At 38.0% G+C, this 14,345-nt stretch overlaps 1 protein-coding gene across 2 annotated transcripts; it reads left to right on the forward strand.

Annotated features, from left to right (window-relative positions):
* The first annotated feature begins 1,222 nt into the window (after positions 1-1,222).
* Positions 1,223-14,342, forward strand: rab14l (RAB14, member RAS oncogene family, like). 2 transcript variants are annotated; one of them, XM_067485309.1, is made up of 8 exons: positions 1,226-1,362; positions 6,914-6,972; positions 7,688-7,741; positions 8,391-8,568; positions 10,593-10,659; positions 11,535-11,622; positions 11,965-11,995; positions 12,115-14,342. In XM_067485309.1, the coding sequence occupies exons 2-8, from the start codon at positions 6,921-6,923 to the stop codon at positions 12,290-12,292; spliced, it is 648 nt and encodes a 215-aa protein (XP_067341410.1). In that variant the 5' UTR covers positions 1,226-1,362; positions 6,914-6,920; the 3' UTR covers positions 12,293-14,342. The 2 variants fall into 2 exon arrangements, with proteins under 2 accessions (XP_067341411.1, XP_067341410.1); XM_067485310.1 differs by lacking the exon at positions 7,688-7,741 and having other exon boundaries at positions 1,223-1,362.
* The last annotated feature ends 3 nt before the right edge of the window (positions 14,343-14,345 follow it).

Here is a 14,345-nt window from a genome sequence, read left to right on the forward strand (position 1 = left end):
CCAGGTGGAATGGTGAGGTTAACGGGAGCAGAGGTGAAGAAGGTGCAGGACTTTAAGTACTTAGGGTCAACGGTTCAGAGCAACGGTGAGTGTGGAAAAGAGGTGAAGAGGCGAGTGCAGGCAGGTTGGAACAGGTGGAGAAAAGTGTCAGGTGTGTTGTGTGATAAAAGAGTATCAGCGAGAATGAAAGGAAAGGTGTTCAAGACGGTGGTGAGACCAGCGATGTTGTTCGGCTTAGAGACAGTTGCACTGAAGAAAAGACAGGAGGCAGAGCTGGAGGTAGCAGAGCTTAAGATGTTGAGGTTCTCTTTGGGAGTGACGAGGATGGACAGGATCAGGAATGAGTACATCAGAGGGACAGCTCATGTTAGATGTTTTGGAGATAAAGTCAGAGAGGCCAGATTGAGGTGGTTTGGACATGTTCAGAGGAGAAACTGTGAATATATCGGTAGAAGGATGCTGAGGTTGGAGCTGCCAGGCAGGAGGTCTAGAGGAAGAGCAAAGAGGAGATTTATGGATGTAGTGAGGGAGGACATGAAGTTAGTTGGTGTGAGTGAAGAGGATGCAGAGGATAGAGTTAGATGGAGGCACATGATTCACTGTGGCGACCCCTGAAAGGGAGCAGCCGAAAGGAAAAGAAGAAGAAGAAGCAGTCTATGAATTTGCATATCAAAAACTTTGATATAGGCCACAAAACACTGAATAACCCAGACAAATCTGCATGTGGGGGATGCAAAAATGCACTTTTGGAGCAGGAATTGTGCTTAACACAAGGGGATTTTTGCAGGATAGATGACGCCCAGCTCCAAATGTTTAAACCAACAATTTAGAGCCATGCTTTCCTTAAACTGGTTGCTTGCATGTGACAATCTCTCAGACAACAGAAAACTTTTTTTTTATTTCTACGCCATACAGTTGAGATGGGCTCACGTTTGTAAATCAAAGTGAGGTAGGTCTTTAAAGGTATCTATCATGGTTATTAGGCTATAAATACTTAAAGGTGAAAGGACGCTGAGGTGGGCAATTTGAACCAAGGTCACGCTGGTGTTTATCAAATCCCTGCACTCAGTTTTATCTTAGGATGTTAGCTAACTGATGAATGATGATGGGTTTCATTATCTGATTTTTGTTGTGTTTATAAATACACCTGGGCTGGTGGCCTTGGCGCAACGAAACAGTGCACACCATTGGTGTACACACCTAATTTGATGCTCTTTGTCCCAGAAGCCCATTGTAGAAAGCAGTGGAAACCCTGTGCAGTGGGCAGCCATCTTGGAAAGGCAGATCTCACTTGAGCCAGGATAACCTGCATACCTCTTTTGCACAGCTCATCAACACAAGGCTCAAAAGACCCAATTGCTGGTAAGGAGATAAAATAGGCAAGCCTTAATTATATTTACACACACATAGTATCTAATAAACGTAGAGATACTTATATTTAAAATATGAAATGTTTTGCTGGTTGTGTTTGCCTTAAACCAGCTATGGAAAGCTAACTAAAATAGCTAACAGATGGCTGATACTAGGTTGGTCCCTCTCGTTGTTTACCAAGAATTGGATATTGTATCATTAAACATAAATAATATTTATGTAGCCAAGAGTGGCCTTAATCAGTGATGACCATATATGAGTTGACAAGCTAACTACACCGCGTATCCAGAATAATCAAACCTCGCAACCATCTAGCTAACGAGCAGACTAAAGCCGTCGCTAGCTGTCGTTTTTAAGGTGTAATTAATATGATGACATTTGTAAAATTAAGCTAATTCTAAATAGGTATCTAACTTAGTTATGCTAACAGCCTGGCATTAAATCAGCTGTGTGTGTTGCTAGAGGGAATCGACATATCTTTTTGCTATGATTTACTGCTACGTATTTCGTTGTAAACATGCATCCATTGATGTCAGCAAGCAGGTAACTAGCTAACGCTAAATTAGCTGTCAAAACCGTTAACTTGGGCCCGTGATATTTCTAAGACACACCCATCTAACCAGGTAACTAGGTGAATGTCAGGTTATATTCTTCTTTTGCTTTGTCCGTTTACGGTAGTCTTTGGCTTGGAACAGAGTGTTGACGTTAATCAAACCGATGCTACATTTTACCGGTTGTTAAGCTAAGCTAGCCACCGTTGTCGGGGAAGAGTCATGACGTTAGCTAAAGTTTTAGAATAAAGAGTTAACAGACGCACCAGCCACGTTTGTTTGGTGTTGTGATTAATATCCATTTCATATTGCTGTGTGTTTTATGATAATTGTACCATTTTAAAGTATTGTGGGCAAATTGTTGTAGATGAATCCTATGCTAACTCTTCAGCACACGGTGTGCTAGTCTCCTCATTGGCTTTACTTTTCTAAACAGATGGTTTACGTTGCTTTAATTTTAAAAAGCAAGCTCATTACAAAGTAGACGAAATGGTTGGAAGTGCAGGGAAGCTGGATATCTGCCTTTGTCCACAATAAAATTCGGTATCTTTTTGTGTCTATCACTGCACACTGTATTTGCAGGCTTGATCAAAAAACACAACAACGGTGGTTGTGTATTGATTTTCAGTTATGCAAAAGCTGAAATCGTTAAAAACAATCTGAAATTTTTTTTAAGGGCTTGAACTGAGTCACGTGATTTGAAATATTGGGACTGAGCATTAGGAATATACTGAGACTATGTGTTTGTCATTATTTCCTGATGGATCAAAGATACCTATAAATCATGTATACTTGCATCTATAAGAAATAGCCCTTGGAAGAAGAAAAGACTTCAAAAGTTTTTTCAGTAGGAAAATTCAGTTAGTTGAGAATTGCTGAGGCTGCAGATTTGTCACATGGTTTTGACTCGTCTTCTCCTTTAGGGATACCTAATAAGTTTATTGCGACATGACAAAGACGAAAGAATCCTTTGTCAATTGATAGTCACAACTGAATTTGGATACCATTTTTTAACACTTTCCCATCATAGTAGGCATAGATGCCATAAAAAGGCCATCAGAAGTACATTAAGATATTGAAGGCTAGTAATTGGCTAGTAACTGTATGCTTCATTTTGAAACTTTAAACTCTAGATAAGTTCATGTGACCTGAGCAGTGCAGTTTAATGCATTTCATATCAATCAATCTGAGTTGCAAGATCATGCAGACTAGTTTTAGTTTTCATTACCTAGGTGGTGTATTTGCCAAAGAGCTCTGCAAGTTGATATAGAGCTTAAAATTCTAACATCTAGAATACATAACAGATGAGCACGTTCAGCTGTTATTAAGCGGTCGTATTTTGCTTCAGGAAATTGCAGAGTTTGTAACACTAAATGAAATTGTTGTTCAGAGATAAGTTCTCAAACTGTGATGTTTCAGGGATTAGATGTATTGTGTTTTCTTCACAGGTTTGTAACTGAAAAACATATTACTGTCAGTATGCGTTGTAAATTCTGTCAGGCTTTTTGAAACTACTGTGCTATGGTTTGGCATCTGATAAATTTTAAACACACACCTTAATTTTATTTTGTTTCATATATTGTCCTTCTGGTACATGGAAAAACCCACCACCACTAACGCGTTCACTTGAATTAGTTTACCATAGGGCAGCTGTCTGTCTGAATCCAGCCTTACTGCTTTCGATAAAGCAAAAGTTAAAGTTATACCTTGATCTGAATTAATCTCAACTATGTGGTATTGCAGGTCCTTTTAATTTTCAAATAAAGGTTTTCTAGTCATCTTTTTACTTAGACTTACTTAGATTTCTTTTGCTTGTCTCTCCAGGCTCTCCTATCACACCCCATCCACATTTATTTTGGTTGTATCAGCATTAATCTGGCCAGTCTGTGTGCAGTGAAGTATGTGCATAACACCAGTACTGTGCTCTGATGTGGCAAAGTGATTTCAGCTTCCAGGAACTGCTTTAGCTGCAGAACAGTTTTCACTGAGCTGCAGATCATTGAGAAATATTGGTTTAAAGCAGATCTTCCTCGGCAGGTACCTAAAAACTACCAGGCTGGCGAGTGGTATGCTGCACAATATATGATGACACATCTGAAGTATTTATTTCTCAGTTACAGCACCATCTGAGTACATAATTATAAAGCAGACCTTGTTTGTTACCACATCAGCGTAGCTTTAATGTCAGGAGAAGACATTAAAAAGTTGGTTTGACATTAAAATTGGTCATAAGACAAACTGTATTGCATACATGTCTAGATCCTGTTTTTTTTTTTTTTTTTAAACTAATCTGAACAAGTTCAAACAAGTTCACTTTGGCTGATTTAACCGTTGTATTTGGGTGAATGTTCTCTTGCTATTCCTAGTAGTGGTGATAATGTGTGATTTAAATTCAAAGGCTTTCCCTGGATGTGTGCTACATGTGCTGTGAGTCGAGTGTGAACAATGAAGCATCACTAGGTATCAGATAGGTGGCAAAGCTATTTTTGGCTCTGAGATTGTGATGCTAGAAGTATTTTTGTGTAAACATAACTGCCAAACTCTTTACATTTATACTGTTTCCTGTGCCATTAAAAATTAGCCAGTTTGACACTGTCATTATAGGGAGAGACAGCAGGGTGATGCGGCTGCTGCTTGCAAGCTGTGGACTGTAGGTTAATGTAATTAAGATCTAGTAAGCCTGGCATTATGGGCAGGATTGCAGGTGTTGCCAGTCAGTGCCACTCTCTGTTGTATCACAGTGGCTGCTGAGGTTTCATTGTTTCTAGTCTTTCAGGGATTTGTCTTTGAATACTTGGTAAGGCCCCATAAAGTGTCTGCAATATGCAACACACTTCAGGCTGAGTGAACTTTGGTGCAGCAATTGAAAGGCGGAGCGAAATTCAGACTCAGAAACAACACAAAGTAAAGCAGGTTCTGACTACATGGCACCAATTCACCTGACCTATTTTATATTATGTTGGGGTGGGTGGAAATTTTCCAGTATTTTCCGGGGGGGGGGGGGGGGGGGGGGGAAATCCGTTAATATCCGGACTTAAAGGTGCATCCTTGTTGTTATCTTTTGATGATTATAAATTATATCTCAATTGATTATACTCCTTATTGAAAAGTGAAATTTGAACATAGAACAGATTTACTGGAACAAGTGTCTGCATATTTTTTCTTGATATTGATGGACAATATGAACAAATTTTTCATTTGAGCAGAAATATGAAGTGTGTGGGAAGTACAGTCCTAGCACCTCCTTGTTGCCAACCAAATAAAAAAGTACTAATGTTCAGTTTCTTTTATTTATTTATATTTTTGGACAGTCTTATCTGTTACATCATTTAAAAAGCAGTAATCTTGAGAAACAGGAAGATTCTTGGTTTTAATAATACTTCTGCAGTTGATGTTGACTGTAGGATCTGGCCATCCTTGGTGCTCATGTTATTATGGCTGTAATAGCTTATTAAGAACTAGCTTATTTAGCTTAAGAACTGATCTTTCAGGGGTCAACACTAATGTATGGCTGTTTTCTGGGGCAAGTAAACTGATTGGGCAAGTGAAAAGTTTCATTAAGTTGCCAGATGGGTCAATTGAAAAAATAAAAACAATTGATTGATTTGTGTGTCACCCCACTACAGCTTAGTTAAGATCTTATTGCATTGTAGAGCTGCATGAAGCGTGTTTGATCTTAAAGTGTCAACAATGTCTCATTTCAAATAAACTAGAGACTGGGTAATTTTTTTTTTCATTTTATGCTGTCCTACCTGTGTTTAACTAACTTCAATGAGCATTAATAACAGAAATGTGCAGTGCAGAGGAAAGTTCACCATGTTTGAATAAAGCAAAACATCTCTGTTGTTAACAAACTAGAAAATATTCATTGTTGTTAAGTGTTGATCAATGCTGTTTCTGGTTAAAAACAACTGGAGGTCAACAAACAGTGTTTAAACCTCTCCTCTCTGAAAGACCAAACTCTGTCACGCTTAAACTTAAATACCACAGCAGTATAGCTGTGCTGCAGTTAATGTTAATTAGCCTCGATGTGAGCAAAACATAATCTGTCAACTCTACCAAAACGTGAAATCTCATCCATAATGACATAATGAAATGACATCCATAAATAGTTCCTGGTATTTTACCATGTTGACCAAATGGCTGTAAATCTTGCAATTGGTAAAAGCTGTCTGTGAACTAGTTTATTTTACTGTGAAGAACAGTGCTACCTGCAGGTATCTCCACATCTGTAGGTATGATAAACAAGAAAACTTCGTTGTTACAGACATCAGTAAAGATGTATTTACTCTTACTGGTAAAATTGTCTTTTTTTTTTTAGGCTCCATTTCATTCTTATAATAAAAAGGTCGTAATAACACTCCTGCCTGTATGTATCTTAAGCAATATTATTATAGGCCCCTCGTATTAATATCATGTAATTGTTTTAAGGTTCAAAACACAATTTCTTTCAATCAGGTCCTTTGTTATTTGGATCAATTTTTGTTTTGTTTGTTAAATACAAGTTGTAAAGTGTGACTATAGAGGTTATATTATGTCTCAGATAAACAATTAATCAACATATTTATTTCTGCTTTTCATTTCAGTCTCGGGTTTTATCTTGAGCTGTGAACAGTATTTATTCTTCACTATAACCCTTAGTATTTCTGGCTTCTCAAGTAATAAGAATACCTTCACAATATTGAATCCTTTAGTTATTTTTAACTTTTAATAAAAAAGTCATTAAGTCATAAAAAAAATTCCAACTTTTTTTATTACCTTTTAATATTAGTGGACAACCCTTTCTACCAGCTGAGTTATTTAGATAAAATAAAACAAACACCTAGATATTGTATATTGTTGTTAACCCTCAAATGTATGTTGTGTATATTAATGAAATATAAATGGAAATTTCAACAATATTTATTTTATTTATCTTTACATATGTCGTCAAACAATTCTCCCTACTGACAATTTAACATGGCTTAAACTCCCCCTCTTTCTGCTTTCAGAGCCACAATGGCCACTGCACCGTACAACTACTCCTACATCTTCAAATACATAATTATCGGTAAGTGGGCAACACCAGCAGTGCGGATGATCTGAGTTCTGGTTTAGTGTACACTACTGCGCTGTGTAATGATTTTCTAAAATGCTTTTAAAATTATGTTTTATATTTGCTTTGTTTAGTGAGACTTCAAAGAGAATTCATAACTACTGTTACTTGTGCATACATTTACAGACAGACATGAATAAACACACTGACTTTGCGCTATTTATCCTCTTCTGTCAAATGCCCTGCCTCAAAGATAACACTCTTAAGCTGTCGTTAATGAGTCTATAAGAACAGAATTAAACATCTAGTCTTTTGCTACTTTACTTTTGGTTTTTATCTCCTTCGATAAAACTTTTTTCCCCCTGAAAAAGTCATTTTCAAAATATTGGTTTAGAAAATAGTCTGAAATTGTTTCTTCCTGAATTGTTTTCCAATTTTGTTGATGGCTACAAACAAAGACTTGAGTTGCAGATGATTACACAAACAAGTATCTAGGGATGAAACAACCATTAATGTCAAAATAATTATAAAAAATTGTTTATAGTATCCTCCGAAGATCTATACATAGTACATTCAAGTCTACTTCTTGCTGTTGCTCCACTGTCACAAAAAGACTGCAACATTGTGCGTGGGGGCAATGCTGTAGGCTTGTATAGGGAATTGTTCAATAATTTCCTTAGTTGATGTGCAGTTTTCTCTCTCTGTTTTTTTTTTTTTTTTTCCCCCAAAGGGGACATGGGGGTAGGAAAGTCATGTTTGCTTCACCAGTTCACAGAAAAGAAATGTAAGTGCACCCCTGAATTTAACTGTTTTATTTGTGTGTGCCTGTGTGTGTGTAAGGTTGCCAGGTTTGACTGGAGTGCCTAAATTGCTTTAGATTTCCTTTTACACCAACGGAAGTCAGAGGCATAGAAGTAGAGTGTGAGCTTAACAGTGAGAGACTCTTCTTCTGTGCATGAGTCAGCTGCAGCATCCCATTACCATTCAGCTCTGTTGTGTTTAGTGCTACTATTAACAAGCCAGATGCTGTGGTCCTCATTCACGATCACATCCTGCATGCATGTGCGCGCGCACACACGGTTTTGAAGTAATTAGCTGTTTTCTGGGTATTGAAACTTTAAATTTAGACAACTGTGAGTGCAATGGCTCTAAAGATTAATTTATTGATGCACCTGCTGCTAGCTTACTGCGGAGGTGTGTGAGTGCAAAAGAGGTTACACACTCTCAAAAAAGTATGTTATTGTACGCTAGGCTTTTCAACTTAAACCTATTGCCGGTCACACTGAATGTACATATTTGCCATTTTAAAACGTATCAAATTGAATCATAACAAATGATCACAGAAATGCATATTGTAAAATTTAAAAGCATTGAGTGTTCAACAGTAGAACAAATTAAATGCAATTTACAGTTGCTTCACTTCCCCTCCCTAGTCATGGCAGACTGCCCTCACACAATTGGTGTGGAGTTTGGTACAAGGATAATTGAGGTGAGTGGCCAGAAGATCAAGCTCCAGATTTGGGACACAGCAGGTCAAGAGCGCTTCAGGGCCGTCACCCGCTCCTACTACCGTGGAGCAGCAGGGGCACTTATGGTCTATGACATTACCAGGTGGGTACAGGATGTTTGTTAGTATGTTACACAACTGTTCCATGGCCTCTGCTTTACACCACAGTATTTATTGAGTATGCAGTTTTGCATTTCACACAGCTCACAGGACAGCTTTTTGGTCTTGGCCATGGTGGGGTTTGGAGTCTAACTTTTTGAGGCTGTAGTCAGTTTATTTTTTATACAGATAACAAGTTCAAACAGGTGGCATTATTACAGGTAATGAGTGGAGGACAGAAGAGCTTCTTAAAGAAGAAGTTACAGGTTTGTGAGAGCCAGAAATCTTGCTTGTTTGTAGGTGATCAAATACTTATTTTACACAAGAACTTATAAATAAATTCTTTAAAAATCCTACAAGGTGATTTCCTGGATTTTTTTTTTTCCACATTCTGTGTCTCACAGTTGAAGTAATGAAAATTACAGAACTCTGTCATCATTTTAAGTGGGAGAACTTGCACAATCGGTGGCTGACTAAATACTTTTTTGCCCCACTGTATGTAAGAAGTGGATCTGATTACCGATTCCACCCCCACAGACTTTCTCTTGAACAAACTTTAACAGTTTGTCTTTCAGCTTGTGTCCAACCTTCTTGCCCAAACTGTTAGATGGCATCAGCCTAACAAATAAACGCAATTGAACATGTGGAATGTCCACACCACACCCAGCTCCAGTAAGCCCCTTTGACTGGAAAAATGAATGAATAGTTTACATGATGGTTAATGTGGCTACACACAGCTTCTTCTGTGTTCTTTGTGTCATACATGGGCAATGTAATGATACAGCTGATAACTACTTACTTAAATCCTGTAATTAAGGGGTGTGTCTTTAACAATCTGTTTTTGTGTTTGTATCATTAGTTCTGGCTGAAGTTAGAAAAATTGTAGTGTATGGTCCAGTCCAGTCTATACAATAGAGTTCAGTGAACTTGCCCAGGCTTGAGCCTTAAATCAGTTTGGTTAAATTTATTTTGTAAAGCTTTAGTTTACAGCCCGCAACCTAGAGAGTGAGTATAGTGAACTTATTAGTAACAACAGTGTAGCTTCACAGTATCTATGGATTTTTATTTCTTTTTACTTTTATAACAATAAGCAAACTTTGGGGAATAACAGGGTAACAAGATGACAGTATAAGTATTTCGTAGTTCAGGGGTACTTATTAAATAATTTAATGAAAGCTGTGAACACTTATTTGTAGTTGCACAGTAGTAAACTAAGAGTAAAATGCTCCACTTTAATTTACACTGCTTATTTGCTGTACTTACATTGTAACTACAGATAAGAAGAGGGCGAGAGGCTTTTTGAAGAAAACAAATGGCAATTATTATTGCCTCAAGGCATGGAAAACTAATTTAAATCAGTTGAACCTAAACAACTTGCTGAATAATTAAATATCACAGGATAGGTGTGGGTTAGAGCTTCTGCTTCTTCTCAAAAAATACTATATCCTGTTTGTACCTGCTGTTTAAAAACCGGTAACAAAGGGGGATGTAATTTAAAGTGGAGCCTCCTACCCTCTTATCTGTAGTTACACTAAGTATTTGCACGTATCATGTAATTATTTAATAAGTATCACTCAACTACAATATTCTTACAAATTTGGCAATTTTCTTATTCTCATCTTGTTACCCTGTTATTCCCCAAAGTTTTCTTATTGTTATCAAGTGGCAACAAATATACATCCATAGGTACTCTGGAGACACACCTCTGTTTCTAATGAGTCCACTGTAATTACTCTGTAATTAAGTTGCGGGCTGTCATCTAAAGCGTTGCCATTTATTTTCACTTTAACATTGTAATGTTGAAAATTAGATTTCTATGTTTCAATCTCTGGATTTCTTATTTTATTTTACCAAATGCAAATTGCAATTCTATCTAACACCCAAATGTTCACTTACTCTAATGATGTCCTGTGTTCATTTTTAGACTATCCTTATAATGTAGCAGTCGCTAACCTTATCCCTCCTGAAAAATTGCACAATGATGTGTTTTCTTGGCCGAGTAAAATTTCTTACTCTTGATGTTATGCAGGAGAAGCACGTACAACCATCTCAGTAGCTGGCTGACTGATGCGAGGAACCTCACCAATCCCAATACTGTAAGTACTTGGTTTAAAGTAGTTTGCTCTCTGTATATTTTCCCTGAGACTGTTTAAAGCTCCTGACTTCTGCCCATTTCTTATATTGGATTTCTTAATAAATATAATGGGCTCTAAATCAACACTGCTCTCATTTACTGACCTCTGTCTTACAGGCAAGTTAACACAGACCTTTATTTATATCAGCTATGTTATATAAATGATGTTCATGCTGTACTGTAGTGTGTTTATTTATTGAGTGTATAGATCACATGGAAAACTTTACTATGCTATTGTGATTATTGTCCTAATTGTTAGTTTTTGTTGTTTCTTTCATCTACAATATTATAGTGCTAATGCAGGCAAGTTATTTCTATGTGAGGGGGGAAAAAACCTTCAGTCTTTAGATTAAGCTATTGTCTGTTTTTGCTGAAGTTATCTTGTTATGACCATGTAGTGGCACAGTTGTAGTCCAGTCAATTTAGTAGAAATTCTACCAAATAGTTGTTAAATCTGTGCATGTCACTCTTTAATGCAGACTCAGCTCCCTAACAGAGGTTAATTTACACCTCAATACGGATAATTAGTTGTTAACACAGGGTGAATAATCCTTGCAAGAACTGAAATAAAATGTGATGTAGGCTGAGTATACCGGAGTTGCAGTGAAGTAAAGTGTCAGTTACATCAGTACATTACACGTGTAATTGCATCACAGTTGCTTTGGGGCACTGATTAGTGTATTCGCCTGGACAGTTTGTGTCGTAGTCCATCTCTTAATAGGCAACTCAACTGTGCAGCAATTGCTTTTCTCACTATTTTTTTGGAGGTTTGGGGCGCTAATTTCTCTCTAATTGTTTATATTATTGTCTCATTCCTTCTTGTTGCTGCATTGTCAGGTGATCATTCTCATAGGAAACAAAGCAGACTTGGAGGCACAAAGAGATGTCACATATGAAGAGGCAAAGCAGTTTGCAGAGGAGAATGGTGAGCCAGAAAGTGACAATGCTGTTAAAAAGTTGCTTTTCATCTTTCAGCTCTTCAAAAGACCTCAAGATGCTTTCTGCACATCAACATGTTTAACAATGCAAGCATCACAAGGATTTTAACAATGTCCAAATATTTTGAAACAAATCTGACGTAGTTACTTTTGGTTTATTTCAGTGGAAGAAAAGTGAACGTTGACACTCTTTTACTGTTTATATCTGTTATATTGCTGAGGCTGAAATCTGATTAATTTAAAGTAAAGGTGAAGGAGTACACAGGATTTAAGGCATGTTTGCAGGAGGTAAAGGTTTACTGACTCACGGTCTGTCTTGTGTTCCACAGGTTTGTTGTTTTTGGAAGCCAGTGCAAAAACGTAAGTCTGCAAAACTACAACGTTTCAGTAACTACCAAACATGAAACATCACTTTGCTTATGTTCTCTTAGTTCTCATGTCCCTCCTTTCTCACATTTGTATTTATGCTTCGTGTTCAGAGGTGAAAATGTTGAGGATGCCTTCCTGGAAGCTGCTAAGAAGATCTACCAGAACATCCAAGATGGCAGCTTGGACCTGAATGCTGCTGAGTCAGGGGTCCAGCACAAACCATCAGCCCCTCAGGGCGGCCGGCTAACCAGTGAACCACAGCCTCAGAGGGAAGGCTGTGGCTGCTAATGACCAAGCAAGCCCCCTTCACTCTTCCTTCCCCTCTCTGTCTCTCTCTCTCGCCTGCCTTCCCAACCATCGTCACCATTCTTTCCTCATCCTCCATATGTTCATCCACCCTCACTGCATGGAAAAGCAGGGCTATGGAGGGAAGGAAGGGGGATGGATATCAATTTGAGCTAGACTGAGCGGAGCTGTTCGGACTACACCTCTCTCCCCTCCTCCTCTTCCTCCTCTGCTGTCTCTTTTTGTTGCTTTCTGACTCATCTTTAAACTGTGTTGTCCTCCCATAATTCTCCATTCATTCCCCTCCTCCCATCCTTGCACTATTCAGTGGTAGTATGTTAGAGGCCACCACACATTACATGGGTTACTGACACTTAGATGTAGTGTTTATATGAAAATGATAAACCAGGACTCTTATGTTTGGTTTTATAGTTCTAGGACATGTATACTGCATAAAGTTTCATCCAATGAATCAGATCTAAATTATATTACACACTTCTGCATGGTTTACCAATTGGGCATTTTATTAAGACATGGGTGTGAAATCTCATCAACTTTTGTGGGATCGGGCAACAAAGTAGCGTATCCTCAAAGAGGCTGGTATGTGTGCGTTTGAGAATGTAAGTAATTTTTTTTTTTCAGAAGGATCCAAACCTGCTTGTGGCGTTTTACTACAGTTTCTGCTGCTTGGTACAAAGTTAGTTTCTTTGTCAATTGTGACACCCCTTGATGATCTCAGGAGAGAAAGGAAAAATTCAGAAAACCAGGAATTACCTTCTAATTCCTCAGTCTCTCCACTGTGGCCTCAACTGAAGGAGTATTGGGTATTTTCCAGCTTGTCTGTGTGTTAGAAGTTGGATATGGTTTCTTTGGACATTTTACATACACTATAGACTATCTATTAATTCCAATTAGTTTATTTCCACTGGCTGTCCCTCATCTCACCCATGAGACCCCCATATTCTCCCTTCTCATATCAACAGATTCTGTCTTTACCAGCATTTTCTTTGTAATTGTTTGTTGCCTTATGAATAATGTTATTACTCTTTAAATTTGTTTTGCTGCACTTGCTCCTTACGCTGGACTCACCCCACTTCAGTAAACCGTAAGCATTGGGAAATAATTTCAAAGAAGTGGTGGCTCACATAGTCAACATATCTCAAATGGTCCATAACCATCAGCATGGTCTGAAGCCCACATGTTGACTACTCAGCTGTAAAAACTGTCAACACCCCTTTTATCTCAAGTAAAGCTGCACAGCAGAGCTTCATGTATTTAGGCAGTTGTTCCTCTGCCTTGTATAATAGAGCAGCATGCCCCCCTTGCCCCCAGAACATAATGAAATTGTCAATTCAATTTATAAGTACTTTTTCTGTACCATAGTGATTCCCTGATTGGTCAGCTGTATATATTGCTTCCTACCTATTGGTGATGACCTTGCTATGTGGGATTTAGACCTTTATTTGCTGGCTCTGCCAAGATCTGTACAGTTGATGTGCTAGTGGGTTGCCTGTAATTCATGCTTGGGAAATTCTGTAACATAGTTTCTAATAAATGTATGTAAAGGACAGACACCTGACCACCCCCCACCAACCACCTTGTCTGCACACTACTGAACCTGCCGATTGGTTGAGGGGTGGGAAAGTCAATTGAGATGACATGGAAACAAGAGTGTCATTTATGTATGTAGTGGAGAATGGGGCACTTTTATGTTTATATACTGTTTTCTTTTTCCATCCCTTCCTAGCTCCTCCACATGGGAGGGGCCTGTATCACTGTCTTAAATGTTGGGGAATGGGGATTGGTTTGCTATTGTAGGACGTTGGTGGGTATGGACTGTTTTTCCTGTGTCCCATCCCTTTACAGCCTGAATGACCACTTTCTGCTTTTGTCTGTCCAAAAGTAAACAAAAAACACGTACATATGTATAAATTTTTAAGGAGCTGTGCTAACATTTAAATGCATTATTGCGTGTATATGATTTTAAAATGTTGACATTTGATTTTAATGACAAGAAACTCTAGACAGAAAAAAATAAATTATACATAACCTGTTT

This window comes from Channa argus, chromosome 18 (genome assembly GCF_033026475.1).
Source record: "Channa argus isolate prfri chromosome 18, Channa argus male v1.0, whole genome shotgun sequence".
Taxonomy (NCBI): domain Eukaryota; kingdom Metazoa; phylum Chordata; class Actinopteri; order Anabantiformes; family Channidae; genus Channa; species Channa argus.

Excerpts from the sequence above, each read along its gene's own strand:
- rab14l (XM_067485309.1), top strand. The coding sequence starts at position 6,921 with ATGGCCACTGCACCGTACAACTACTCCTACATCTTCAAATACATAATT. Across the intron at positions 6,973-7,687 it reads CTTCAAATACATAATTATCG|GGGACATGGGGGTAGGAAAG; the intron begins GTAAGTGGGCAA and ends TTTCCCCCAAAG. Across the intron at positions 10,660-11,534 it reads ACCTCACCAATCCCAATACT|GTGATCATTCTCATAGGAAA; the intron begins GTAAGTACTTGG and ends CTGCATTGTCAG.